The 15644-nt window shown below is 44.1% G+C and overlaps 1 protein-coding gene across 1 annotated transcript in view; it reads left to right on the top strand.

The window, feature by feature from the left end:
- The window catches only part of LOC124721953 (thrombospondin type-1 domain-containing protein 7A-like), a 1225854-nt gene that overhangs the window by 639090 nt on the left and 571120 nt on the right, over positions 1 to 15644 (top strand). Inside the window, exon 7 of the mRNA XM_047247119.1 lies at positions 503 to 710. Coding sequence (XP_047103075.1) covers positions 503 to 710 — 208 coding nt within the window. The remainder of the gene's footprint in view (positions 1 to 502; positions 711 to 15644) is intronic.

Below are 15644 nucleotides of genomic sequence, written 5' to 3'. Positions count from 1 at the left end.
TCACGCTTACCAAATAGCCCTCTGATGAACGAGCCGCTCTTCTTAGGATCTTCTCTATCTCCTGGAACATATTTTCACATTTGGGAAAACCTTAACTTTTCGGAGCAATTTTTTTAACTTCAGAAACAGACTGCAGTACAAAAACATTGAATGGTATCATTTAAAAGTTGAGCAAGAAATATATTAAACTTCTATTAGTAGGCTGGCTAGATAAAATAGTGTGAAAATCGTACTAAAGTACAAGACCTCCTCCTGCTATTGCACCTCACTGGCCGGATTCTGTCAGACTGTACCACTGTAAAATGTATTCTGTACCTATATTAAAGATAACACTTGTTAACACAAAAACAGAATTTAGATTATTCAGTGTAATGAATCTAGTAAATGTTGAAAAACATCGTATTGAATTTATTAGGATGTTGGCTTTTATGAGCCACCTAAAACAAAAGTGCAGTGCAATTAAAAGGATACAGTGAGATTTTTGTTTCCTCTGCTTTCGCAGGTCGTAATAGTGATCGACATCAAGTTGGCCACTATCGAGTGTCGGGCTACTGGAGCATGCAGCCGGTCAACCACAATCGTGGATCGCCGACCTTCGACATCTTGAAAGAGGAAGATCTGGACTTCTACTACACTTACGAGGCGGAGGTGGGCTACCAGACACGAGATGTTTCCTGCCGGGACTCCAAGGGAGCGGTCGTTGACCTCAGGTAGCTCAGCCCTTCCACTGCACCTACCTTACAACTACTTCACAAACAACTTACGCAGCTAATTCTGATAATAATATCGTTAACTGGAAGTGGTATATCATTTATCTGAAAGGACGTGACTGAGACAACCTAACTGCCTTCCTACTCCCATTCGCAATTAAAAGAGGTGTCTACAGCATTTCCTTAAGTTAATGATGACGCTGAAGAGTACAGGTGTCCTTAACCCCTTATTGGTCACACACAGAAATGCTATAAAAAACGTATGTTACTTAAATTAGATGTATGCAGTCATGTGAACAATTTTACATTGATTTGGGTTGTTCTAACATTTATTTTTTTCGAAATTCAATATGTTGCTTGAGAGCAACATTGCCCATAAAAGGCGCATACTTGCTACTATATGAAATACCTCAATGTTGTTCCTGTGGATAAAAAAAACGGTTGAATTTTACTTTATATGGTGTGAAATGTCTTAAAACTATTCCTCTTTGGAAAAAAGCACAGAACAGTTCCACATTTTACATCGAATACCCCTGAGGGCAACGCCGACATCATCTCTTTGACCGATACTCGGGTCTGTGACCAAGACTGTCATATGGCACATCATTCATTGGCGCAGGAGCTCCTGTATCCTTCTTCTTATCGACTTGTCGTACATCCTGCCCGCCAACTCCAAACGAGTTTTACGCTTCTGAACATCTGGCATCACTCCTTTGCCCGCACAAGGAATAAAATCATAAGCAATGTCTGACACGTCAGCTTTAAAAATATTTTCAAACCCCACTTACCTGTATCCAAATGAATGCAGTGCCTCTCTTCTTATTGAGTTTGGTCTTTGGGTTGTTATTGTGCGATCCACTACCGGTTCCTGAAGTTGCAACGATTTGGCAGGGTGGAAGGAAGAAAAGAAGGTCAGGGTTCAATGTCCCGTCGATATTGAGGTCATTAGAGACGGTCCATAAGCTCGGAATATTTTGAAAATTGGGAAGGAAATCGACTGTGCCATTTCAAAGTAATCATCCCGGCATTTGCCTGAAGCGATTTAGGAAATCACAGAAAACCTAGATTTGGATAGCCGGGTGCGCATTTGAATCCTCGTCCTGGCGATTGCAAGTTCAGTGTGCTAACTACTTCACCGCCTCGCTCGGTCGCAACGGTTTAGTTGCTAGTGCCTGAGAAAATCATGGGTTCCTCATCAGATCCCACATCAGATTCAGGAATATTGTGAACGGTCTATGGTTCATATTCTCGACCTTCGTTACGATTATAGGCAACAATCAGAGTGACAAGGGACTTCTGGCGGTAAAACAATGCTGAGGCTTTTATTTTATCAATAAAATGTGTTTGCTTCCACCTCTAGCACTCTGTAAATGAGTGTTCATGACAGTACTACAAACGTTACACACGCGCTACAAAGCTCAATACAATAGCAATGTAGCCTACAAGCGACAACACTTTTCTCACACTTTATTTTTATAGCCTTCAGATATGAATTCGCTAACATATCTGAATGATGACTCACCTTCAAGCCTTCGTGTTCCCGTTGATATACACTTCTCGTTCTATAAGATATAACAGCTCCATAAATTCGAACGAAACTGCATCTCCGATAACCGATGCTCACATAACCTTACACGTCGTCTACCACCCATTTACACTATCCAGAAGTTTCGCGCCAGAGATAGCAGAATATCAATGGATCAGAAAGTTTAAAAGTTGCATGTAAGCATCATAGCCTATCCAAGTATGAAAATTAAAAAAATCTTGCAGGAAACAGTGTTCAAATTTCATGTTGCTTCAGAGTAACATTACTCAATAAAGGGTTAAATTTACTGAAATTTATGTGAATAACAAATCATAAGTTTGCTTCGACAGAGAGATAATAAATTGTTAGGCCCTGCAGTCAACTGTAGGGATAGCGAAAACCAGTGAAAAGAGTGATTCGAATATCCGTATTCGAAACGGCCTGTCACTAAAAATTTTGTTAATTATTTTAACTCCCATGTAAGCATATCCGACCAAAAATTTGTCATCCCCAGGAGACATCACGCTGAAGCCCTGTAAGCACCCATTTCTAGCCATTTCAAAGGCCTCAGTTTGGTAAGAAAGGTAGTTCATAAGTTTCTTCAGGTGTGTAATATTCAGCCAAAGTCACCCATTGTGATAATATCCCGTTAGATACTAAATGGCACGGGTGGTGCTTACTACATTCCGCCCGCTATTCCAAAAAGTCACAGGCTTTTTCTATTAGATTATGATCGGGTGATTAGGTACCAGTAAAGGTGCAATAGGATGCCTGAATGTTCATCAAACTAGAATCGTGTGTGTGCATACCTTAGAACACGGCTGTTGTCATCTTGTAAGAACGGAGTGTCCACAACGTACTGATAATGAATATGTACAAGACGGATAACACTTGGTGACCGAGAATATTGATGAAATAAACGTGCTGGTTCATGTTCACGATTATCTGAATGAGTAAACCTGAGTCACTGTCCGAAAAACATCCCCAAAACATCACAGATACACGTCTGGTCTGAAATACACCATCCATCCATGTCCGTATTAAACGTCTCATCGGGTAGTCAGTATCATAGACGCCTTGAATCGTTTCAAACGTGGCGAAATCGCGACTCATCTGGGCACACTGTACACGTGCAGCCAGTGACTGTCCGGTTTCTGTGTTGATTGTCCCTTTGAAAATGTGCAGTTTTATGATCTAATGTAAGTAGGGGTCTTACGTGAGGTATTCGAATCCAAATGTACCATCAAGTTACCTCCATTAGGAATGTGGATGCACTCAACGACTGTCATACGACTTTCAAAATGATGGAGCACAGGAATCAGTCGTCCTTTCCTTTAAGGCACTGTTAAAGCAAATCCAGATTTCGGCAGGTGCCTCGGCATTATCAGTGTTAAAAAGTACAAGAAGTACATAGTCAGGTGATAGTATAAAAAGTTACAATTCGTGGCATTACCTATATCGCTTATACATTAGATTACATACCATTATTTCATAGTTGCAGTACATATGCTCGTACGTAAGTCCCCTGTTGTTCCGGCTTCCGTCACAGTCTATTCAAGACTACTGTATATTGAAGGTAGGCTTTGCGGAGAACACATCGGTTGGCCGTATTGGGCCATATATATGAACTACGTAATATGTGACACTCAGAGTTTTGGTGTGTACTAAAAAAGCTTCAAATCTGCATAGGAATAACACAAAATAAAATACAAGTAAAATTATTTACGTTGCTGTCTGACTTGCTGCCACATTGAACAGTAAATATAGAAGAGGTAAACAATTTCAGATTCTCTCCTTGTGAGCCAATTATTTTATTATTCTTTAACACACATATATAACATTTTATACTATCGTCTGACTATGTACTTCATGTATTTTCCAGCACTGATGATGACTAGTCGTTAGCCGAAATCTAGACTTGCTTTAATAAAACATGAAAGGAAAGTACGACTGATTGCTGTGCTGCATCATTTTGAAAGTCATGCAGTACCCTTTGCAGTGCTGACTCCGAAACTGATTCGGATGGACCTGCATTCACTGACAGCGGAATTTCGTGTCTGGTTTGAAACACTGTCATTGTCAAGACGTGGCACCAGTCCTTAGGCCGTTCAATAAGGATCCTTTTACGGCACCGTGTTACAGACTGCAAGTGGCAGGCCGCCCCTTTAGCTACTCTGGACAATCCAAGCTGATACACAACGAGTCGGGTAATTTCGTTCACGGCGTAGTCACGGGTACGTTCAAACAAGACATATTTTCTGTCATTCTGTCACCTATTCACGCCCACTCAGCACACTGCGCTGATTGCATAAAACGGTTGATTCATACACATCACTTCCTTGCCGTAAATTACGTTAGCTGTGGAGGGCTACAGGACCGCTAGATACAAATTCTCCCCCATCTACAGTGTTCGACTATCATCATTTAAGACGGTGACTAACATCTTGTCCAATGAACTTATCACTGTTCTTACATTTCTCAATAATGTGGAGTATGTGAATGGGTGCACAAAAATAACGCTTTGCGTCTGTGAAAACACTCAAGAACAATTTAACGAGAGATGGATATCTATAAGATAGTTGTGTGTAACGCCCTCACCGTCACGGAAGCAGCTCCCAACTCATCGAGTTTGCAGCAGCTATGCCCTAGGCACGCATAAGTAGCTTGATGACCTCCCAGATCCAGATGTGATCAATATGACTGACATCAGGTAACTTGCAGATCCACGTAGGAACATTTCTGTTCGTAAATTGTTCTTCTGAACATTATGACACATTTCGAAAGGAAGTGAGAAGTACATTGACTTTCTGAGGGTACAGGCCGCGCCTGCAGGGTATTTCAGGCGAAACAAACCTATGCATATCATCGAGCAGTAGGCCCATCAATCGTTCGCTCGGGATAGAGCTACACAGCCATTAGCGGGTACTAATGGGTATCGCAATTCACTACGCAACGCTACCTTTTGCAGTGCTTAAACTTTCAATGGTTTACCGGGCCCATGCTAATCTCTTTTTCCCATTAATGTGTAGTGAGCAGATGAGGTACACAGGAGGTATAGTAGTACCTTTTTCACAGCGAAGAGGTTGTTCTGTATGGTGTGGCTGCTCACCAGTTGTTGCACAGTACTGAATTATGAGTGTTTTCATGCGCTGTTACCATCCGCCATAGTATACAGCTTACTCAGGTGGTTGCAGGTTTCTTCGAATACTCACATGACGCCGAGTCAAATTAAGAGCATAACGATTTGCAACGTAGGTGAAGGACTATTGCACGATTGGTGCACAAACGAACTGGAATATATCAAATGTACAGATATGGTGTCTCTTGCCCATCCAGGATTCAGCTTTCACACAGGTGGCAGGTAAGTAGTCTGACGACATCCCAGTCATGTGGAACCCCACATTATTCCATTGTCTTGGCATCAGGAGCCATCCCTCTCCAACAAAAAAGTTATTCGTAGTTCAGTTCCTCAACAGTGTATATACAGGGTGTTTCAAAAATGACCGGTATATTTGAAACGGCAATAAAAACTAAACGAGCAGCGATAGAAATACACCGTTTGTTGCAATATGCTTGGGACAACAGTACATTTTCAGGCAGACAAACTTTAGAAATTACAGTAGTTACAATTTTCAACAACAGATGGCGCTGCGGTCTGGGAAACGCTATAGTACGATATTTTCCACATATCCACCATGCGTAGCAATAATATGGCGTAGTCTCTGAATGAAATTACCCGAAACCTTTGACAACGTGTCTGGCGGAATGGCTTCACATGCAGATGAGATGTACTGCTTCAGCTGTTCAATTGTTTCTGGATTCTGGCGGTACACCTGGTCTTTCAAGTGTCCCCACAGAAAGAAGTCACAGGGGTTCATGTCTGGCGAATAGGGAGGCCAATCCACGCCGCCTCCTGTATGTTTCGGATAGCCCAAAGCAATCACACGATCATCGAAATATTCATTCAGGAAATTAAAGACGTCGGCCGTGCGATGTGGCCGGGCACCATCTTGCATAAACCACGAGGTGTTCGCAGTGTCGTCTAAGGCAGTTTGTACCGCCACAAATTCACGAAGAATGTCCAGATAGTGTGATGCAGTAATCGTTTCGGATCTGAAAAATGGGCCAATGATTCCTTTGGAAGAAATGGCGGCACAGACCAGTACTTTTTGAGGATGCAGGGACGATGGGACTGCAACATGGGGCTTTTCGGTTCCCCATATGCGCCAGTTCTGTTTATTGACGAAGCCGTCCAGGTAAAAATAAGCTTCGTCAGTAAACCAAATGCTGCCCACATGCATATCGCCGTCATCAATCCTGTGCACTATATCGTTAGCGAATGTCTCTCATGCAGCAATGGTAGCGGCGCTGAGGGGTTGCCGCGTTTGAATTTTGTATGGATAGAGGTGTAAACTCTGGCGCATGAGACGATACGTGGATGTTGGCGTCATTTGGACCGCAGCTGCAACACGGCGAACGGAAACCCAAGGCCGCTGTTGGATCACCTGCTGCACTAGCTGCGCATTGCCCTCTGTGGTTGCCGTACGCGGTCGCCCTACCTTTCCAGCACGTTCATCCGTCACGTTCCCAGTCCGTTGAAATTTTTCAAACAGATCCTTTATTGTATTTTGGTTACATTAAACCTCCGTTGAAAACTTCGTCTTTTTGCAACAACACTGTGTTCTAGGCGGTGGAATTCCAACACCAGAAAAATCCTCTGCTCTAAGGAATAAACCATGTTGTCTACAGCACACTTGCACGTTGTGAACAGCACACGCTTACAGCAGAAAGACGACGTACAGAATGGCGCACCCACAGACTGCGTTGTCTTCTATATCTTTCACATCACTTGCAGCGCCATCTGTTGTTGAAAATTGTAACTACTGTAATTTCGAAAGTTTGTCCACCTGAAAATGTACTGTTGTCCCAAGCATATTGCAACAAACGGTGTATTTCTATCGCTGCTCGTTTAGGGTTTATTGCCGTTTCAAATATACCGGTCATTTTTGAAACACCCTGTAGATATATGTTGACTATTTAATCAAGTGGTTCAAATCTGAGCACACGCTAGCAGACTAAATGACTGAAACATAAATACCCACGCACGCGTGTCCATCTTGAGGATTCTCATAATTACAAAATATGATACTTAAATTCATTCGATTTACCCAGTTTAGCACAATTTTGCCTTAGAAGTATGTGTCACATGCCAGTTTGGTGATTGGTTTTATATGGCGAAATCGAGACAATGTAGTACACGTATACATTAACTTGTGTCACCACCTTTATGAAATTTGGGATTTTTTTCGTTATCAAGCACCATGAAAAGTGACGAATTTTTAAATTCAATTTTAAGGTAATACAGTTTCTCGACTAATTCTAGAAATAGGTCGTTGCACGAAAAGGAAATTGTAAAAATTATGACCTCACAGTAACATTCTTTTAAAGATCAGAAAAGAAACGGCGTACTGAAGTCCGCAGTTTGACAGCGAAAGGATCCTTGTTAATGGCGACAACGCGCATAGTTCAAATGGTTCAAATGGCTCTGAGCACTATGGGACTTAACTTCTGAGGTCATCAGTCCCCTAGAACTTAGAACTACTTAAACCTAACTAACCTAAGGACATCACACACATCCATGCCCGAGGCAGGATTCGAACCTGCGACCGTAGCGGTCGCGCTGTTCCAGGCTGAAGCGCCTAGAACCACTCGGCCACTCCGGCCGGCACGCGCATAGTTTCTGGCAGGCGTAAAACCCTCAGACTGCACCTGAAATTCATTGCCCATAAAACTAAGGCAATACTCTGAAAGCGGTTCTGTCACGAGAGAGTTAGCTCAACTTCACCGACATTCCCGACCCATTATTTCAATATTTTACGCTCACAACAAGCGATCAATAAAATGCGAGCTTCATAAACAAAGGCGTGATGGCTTTGGACTACAGTCTGACGTTGATGGTAAAATATTCTTAATTAACCCGTTTTAGTTCTTGTCTAAATGCGTTGTTCTGTGAATTGACATAATAAATCTCTATGTGTCGCGGGGAACAGTAGTCTTCCTCACTACCTGCCCAGACTCACAAAAAGAATTAAATATGCTGAGAATTTCGGTTAATAGGGTTTCAAAATGGAGAGTTCGTGTTGTATGTAAAACAAAAAGTCATACTGTATGGGAAAATTTTAAATGTAAAAATCAAGAATAAAATCACCGTCATATTTTTATTTTGCCTATCAGTGGAAATTTTCGGATCAGATTTGTCTAACAAACAAAACACGTGAGTAAATACTCCCATTGCATACTTCGCGTCGAGCTATTTCATATAACAGTGCACATCTGAAACATTCGTTCCATGCAGATGTAGTTAACTTCTAGGCCTCTCGGTGTAATGTAACGTATGGAGTGACAGACCGCGAGGGAAGAAGTTAAATAATCCCTGGAATCCAAGCGCTGAAAAATAAGCGGTTTCCCTCTATTATCTGTTAGCCTGAACGTGATTTTTGGTTGGTTTTCTCGTCCTTTGAGAATAATGTTTTGGCGATAATTCAGCGTGGAATATTTTAATATTTTAAGACAGATAGATAAGAATTTTCAAGTTCTCAAATCCTCTTCTAGTCGACCTTATTCACATTTTTCTGTGTTCTCGTTAGCCATTCCAGGTGAATGGTGGGATAGTTACTGTGACAAGACCATGGCCGATTCATTTCTCCGTCCTCTAACTGAAATAGTGCTCTATTTACACTAATCGCCGAATTCAAGAGGACGGTGACTTAGATACCCCCTAGGCCACCCATACTTCGGTTATTAGTTGTTTACCTATATTCTAAATTTCGTGATGGCCACTTTAAAAAGGACAGAGATGATTTCCTTTTCGATCCTTCCACAAATCTGGGCTTACACATCGTCCGAACTCATATCATCGTCGACCGAATGTCAAAAGATTTCATTTTCGTGCCCATATTGTCCATAGTTACTTTATAATTGCTGAGGATATTTATTTAACATTTGTAAACCATCTTAAACAGGGACACCACAGCCAAGGACAACTGAAAAAGATATGAACATCGTAAGAATCAGTAAAAACAGACAACTTCTCCCTTTCCAAGAAAATTTCCAAATACACAATGCAGTAACAGAAAATAAGCACCGAGCGAGATGATGCAGTGGTGAAGCACACTGGACTCGCATTCGGGAGGACGACAGCTCAAACCCGCACCCGGCCGTCATTATTTAGGTGTTCCGTGATTTCCCTGAATCGCTCAACGCAAATGCCGGGATGGTTCCTTTGAAAGGGCACGGCCGATTTCCTTCCCCATGCTTACCTAATCCGCTGGGACCGATGATCTCGTTGTTTGATTCCCTCCCACAAATCAAACAACCAAAATAAACAGTTGCTCAATGACCAAATAAACCAGACACTACATAATATATTTGAAGAAACCACATGAAAGAGAAAAGGGCCTTTTTCCAGCTTTCACCCTCTGTCCTCTGTCACTCAACCCCCCCCCCCCCCTCCCCAGTCCCATTTCACTTCTTGCCCCCAACGTTATTCCTCTGACTCTCTCTCTCCATCCCATTACTATGCACTTACGTCCACTCATCTATGCTTCTTCCCCTCTCGTACACACCGTAGAAAACCACCATCATTGTTCCTTCATTAGTCTTATATAGTATTTCGATACACAGTAACATAATAAGAGTAACACACAGCTAATGAACTACGGAGAAACAAAACAAGATATAGATCAATGAAAAACTAGTGGCAGTGTTGGCAACAGTACAAAAGACAATACACACATACAAGCACACGAATAAACAGTTAACTGTGGGGTACGAAACTGTGCTGCATTCAACGTAAAAAATGCATAGTTCTGCCAACCAGAGTAAAATTAGAGCCCTATTATAAATTTCTAACGAAGAAAGAAACTAAAGACGCTCTCGCCGATGACATTTCCTGGTGTGTGGAATCAGTAGACAAGAGGTTCGTATACGGTGACGGACAGTTGCTACTCCTCGTAATGTGACCTTAGCACGGTGTGACCACCATCCTGTTAGTATGAATATCATGCACTGTATAACTTCGGCTAAAGTTTTGCGTCGACGCTGGAGGACAACAACGGGTCTGAGCCTGTCCCCGTCGGCGTTGCGATACCATCTGCTGTGGGCTTTACTTGTGGCATCACCGCCCTAATGCCCCCTTGACGGACACCTTCCAACATACTTTAATGAGACGATCGTGCTGGTCTATAGATACCCCTTTTATAATCCGACCGGATTTGGGAGAAGGCATTATAAAAATAGTGAGAGGGGAAACCTGCTTGTTCCACAACCTCGACTAGTGATGCACTTCACAATGACTGAATATTACCAAATTCTTCTTACTAGTTTCTTGTCCAATATGAAGTCGAGACCCTCACTGGCTCTTTAAACGGAGAACTATATCGCTAATCGCAATTTTGGCGGTATAAAATCAAGTCATGCACAAATGAAATGAATAAATAGAAATGTATCACTTGTCATTAACTCTCCAGCGTCCTGGACATCATTTGTAGTTGACAAACAGCAGTTGATAGATTGGAATGAAACCAGGAAATATTAAATAACTCTCAATCGTGAATTTTTACAGGTTATTGTATTTCCTGGTCGTAGCACAGTCCTTTCCACTCTCATAAAAGAGACCTATTACATTGAAGAGCCAAAGAAAGTGGTACACCTACCTAATATCGTGTAGGGCCTCCGCGAGCATGCAGAAGTGCCGCAACACGACGTGGCATGGGCTCGACTAACGTCTGAAGTAGTTCTGGAAGGAACTGACACCACGAATCCTGCAGGGCTGTCCATAAATCCTTAAGAGTACGAGGGGGTGGAGATCTCTTCTCAACAGCACGTTGCAAGGCATCCCAGATATTCTCAATAAAGTACATGTCAGGGGAGTTTGGCGGCCAGCGAAAGTGTTTAAACTAAAACGTGCGTTCCTGGAGCCACTTTGTAGCAATTCTGAACGTGCGGGGTGTCGCATTTTCCTGCTGGAAGTGCCCAAGTCCGTCGGAATGCACAATGGACATGAATGGATGCAGATGATCAGACAGTATGGTTACATACGTGTCATCTGTCAGAGTCGTATCTAGACGTATCAGGGATCCTATATCACTCCAACTGCACACACCGTACACCATTACAGAACCTCCACCAGCTTGAACGGTCCGTTGTTGCATTGCAGGCTCCGTGTATTCATGAGGTTGTCTCCATAACCGTACACGTCTATCCGCTCGATAGAATTTAAAATGAGACTCGTCCGACCTGGCAACATGTCTCCAGTCATCCACTGTCCAATGTCGGTGTTGACGGGCACAGGCGAGGCGTAAAGCTTTGTGTGGTACAGTCATCAAGAGTACATGAGTGAGCCTTCGGCTCTGAAAGCCCATATCGATGATGTTTCGTTGAATGGTCCGGACGCTGACAATTGTTGATGGCCCAGCATTGAAATCTGCAGCAATTTACAGAAAGGTTGCACTTCTGTCACGCTGAACGATTCTCTTCAGTCGTCGTTGGTCCCGTTCGTGCAGGATCTTTTTCTGGAAGCAGCGAAGTGGGAGATTTGATGTTTTACCGAATTTCTTATATTCATGGTACTCGTGAAATGGTCGTCCGGGAAAATACTCACTTAATCGCTACCTCGGAGATGCTGTGTCCCATCTCTCGTGCGCTGACTGTAAGACCACGTTCGAACTCAGTTAAATCTTGATAACATGCCATTGTAGCAGCAGTAACCGATCTGACAACTGTGCCAGCCACTTGTTGTCTTACATAGGCGTTGCCGACAGCGACGCGATATTATGCCTATTTATATACACTCCTGGAAATGGAAAAAAGAACACATTGACACCGGTGTGTCAGACCCACCATACTTGCTCCGGACACTGCGAGAGGGCTATACAAGCAATGATCACACGCACGGCACAGCGGACACACCAGGAACCGCGGTGCGCAGCATTTGTGCACCGCCGCCGTCAGTGTCAGCCAGTTTGCCGTGGCATACGGAGCTCCATCGCAGTCTTTAACACTGGTAGCATGCCGCGACAGCGTGGACGTGAACCGTATGTGCAGTTGACGGACTTTGAGCGAGGGCGTATAGTGGGCATGCGGGAGGCCGGGTGGACGTACCGCCGAATTGCTCAACACGTGGGGCGTGAGGTCTCCACAGTACATCGATGTTGTCGCCAGTGGTCGGCGGAAGGTGCACGTGCCCGTCGACCTGGGACCGGACCGCAGCGACGCACGGATGCACGCCAAGACCGTAGGATCCTACGCAGTGCCGTAGGGGACCGCACCGCCACTTCCCAGCAAATTAGGGACACTGTTGCTCCTGGGGTATCGGCGAGGACCATTCGCAACCGTCTCCATGAAGCTGGGCTACGGTCCCGCACACCGTTAGGCCGTCTTCCGCTCACGCCCCAACATCGTGCAGCCCGCCTCCAGTGGTGTCGCGACAGGCGTGAATGGAGGGACGAATGGAGACGTGTCGTCTTCAGCGATGAGAGTCGCTTCTGCCTTGGTGCCAATGATGGTGGTATGCGTGTTTGGCGCCGTGCAGGTGAGCGCCACAATCAGGACTGCATATACCGAGGCACACAGGGCCAACACCCGGCATCATGGTGTGGGGAGCGATCTCCTACACTGGCCGTACACCACTGGTGATCGTCGAGGGGACACTGAATAGTGCACGGTACATCCAAACCGTCATCGAACCCATCGTTCTACCATTACTAGACCGGCCAGGGAACTTGCTGTTCCAACAGGACAATGCACGTCCGCATGTATCCCGTGCCACCCAACGTGCTCTAGAAGGTGTAAGTCAACTACCCTGGCCAGCAAGATCTCCGGATCTGTCCCCCATTGAGCATGTTTGGGACTGGATGAAGCGTCGTCTCACGCGGTCTGCACGTCCAGCACGAACGCTGGTGCAGCTGAGGCGCCAGGTGGAAATGGCATGGCAAGCCGTTCCACAGGACTACATCCAGCATCTCTACGATCGTCTCCATGGGAGAATAGCAGCCTGCATTGCTGCGAAAGGTGGATATACACTGTACTAGTGCCGACATTGTGCATGCTCTGTTGCCTGTGTCTATGTGCCTGTGGTTCTGTCAGTGTGATCATGTGATGTATCTGACCCCAGGAATGTGTCAATAAAGTTTCCCCTTCCTGGGACAATGAATTCACGGTGTTGTTATTTCAATTTCCAGGAGTGTATTTCTGTAATAGAATACCCATATCTACACCAGTTACTTCACTCTATTAGCTCCTAATTGCTCACAAAGGCCTCCTGTTCTGTCTGCTCTAGAGAGCCAGGTTGTCACGTGTTATACTGTCTTCTGAACACATTCTGCAAATGGCTTTATAACTCTCTGGACAGTTGATCATGCTCTAAAAAGACTTTCCGGTGCTACTGGTGAATGCCGTTAATTACTGGATGTGTGCAATTCCTTTTTGGTGTCTCGGAAGAATTGATGACTGTCTCTCTTCTTTCGACCAATTCGGTTAAAATTTTTTAGGAATTATTCTTTAGATTTAATAATTGGTTTTCTCAACATTTCATATTGCACTACAACTGGCCCTGCAGTTTTATTTTGAGTATCAGAAAAGGTATGTGCAAACTTCGAAATAATCAAGTGGTTGCTATACTCTACATCTACAACTTCATTCACACTGAGATGACAAAAGTCATGGGATACCTCGTAATATCGTATCAGACATCTTTTTGCAAGGCGTAGTGCAGCAACTCGACGTGGCATGAGCTCAAGTTGTTAGAAGTCCCCTAAAGAAAAATTGGACCATGTTTCTTTTATAGCCGTCCATAATTGTGAAGGTGTTGCTGGTGCAGGATTTTGTGCACGAATTGACCTCTCGATTATGTCCCATAAATATTCGATGGGATTAATGTCGGGCTATCTGGCTGGCCAAATCATTTGCTCGAATTGTCCAGAATGTTCTTCAAGCCAATCGCGAACAATTGTGGCCCAGAGGAAGGACACACTGTCATCCATAAAAATTCCACCGTTCTTTGGGAACATGACGTCTATGAGAAGCTGCAAATTGTCTCCAAGTAGCCGACCATAACCAGGACCCACTAGATTCCATCTGAACACAGCTCACACCATTATGGAGCCACCACCAGCTTGCACAGTGCCTCTTGACAACTTGAACCCATGGCTTCGTGAGGTTCAAATGGTTCAAATGGCTCTGAGCACTATGGGAATTAACTTCTGAGGTCATCAGTCCCCTAGAACATAGAACTACTTAAACGTAACTAACCTAAGGACATAACATACATCCATGCCCGAGGCAGGATTCGAACCTGTGACCGTAGGGTTCGCGCGGCTCCAGACTGTAGTGCCTAGAACCGCTCGGCCACCCCGGCCGGCGCTTCGTGAGGTATGCGTCACACTCGAGCCCTAGCATTAGCTCTTACCAAAAGACAATTGTACGCAAACGCCCCTGCTCTCGGTCGTTAAGTGGAAGCCGTCGGCCACTCTCTTGTCCGTCGCGAGACGTAATGCCTGAAATTCGGTACTCTCGGTACGCTCTTGACATTGTGGATTTCGGTATATTTAATTCCCTAACGATTTCCGAAACGAAATGTCCCATGCATCTAGCTCCAACTATCATTCTGCGTGCAGTCTATTAATTCCCTTCGTGCGACCATAAGCACGTCAGAAATCTTTTCACATGACTCACGTAGTACAAATGACAGCTCCGCTAAGGCAACCCACTCTTATACCTTGTGAAAGCGACACTGCCGCCATCTGTGTATGTGCATATGGCTCTCCCATGACTTTTGTCATCTCAGTGTACACTGCGCAACAGAATTAAAGAATGACTTTTTCGAAATCCCCTAAAAGCTTCCCATTGCGACGCATAAGTATGAAATTTGCCTCAAAGGTGCCTAAAATCTTTCTCTGTAATGGTGCAAAAGCGTGGCACCCTGCGAAGTTACTCTAAGGAGGTGAAAAAATGGCCACAGCTCAGTAGTTCCTGTGTGCTGTAAGGTGAGTTAATGATATGACATTGGCACCAAATTTCACCAAAATTCTGCCCAACCCCCCCGTGGATGTATCACACTATGAGAAGGTCTTCACTGTGAAACGTCCCCTTAGAACAATTAAACATGACTGTGCTTAAACTGACACACAATATTTTTAGCGCAACGCAATCTGACTTTCAATAATCCCTACAAAAGAATGGCCCTGACTAACATTAACCTATACCTTTCACAAATCACTTACCTCACAAAAATCTTCGTTACTCGAACTACTGCAATACAGCGAGCGCCACTACTGCCAGCTAAATAAACGATTCAACTACGGAAGGCACTAACTACTGATAGGCATAGTTAGCAAATGAAAGATTTTAAT

Source organism: Schistocerca piceifrons, chromosome X (genome assembly GCF_021461385.2).
Source record: "Schistocerca piceifrons isolate TAMUIC-IGC-003096 chromosome X, iqSchPice1.1, whole genome shotgun sequence".
NCBI lineage: Eukaryota > Metazoa > Arthropoda > Insecta > Orthoptera > Acrididae > Schistocerca > Schistocerca piceifrons.
The sequence above is the reverse complement of the archived record's forward strand: the minus strand, read 5'-3'. Positions and strand labels throughout refer to the sequence as shown.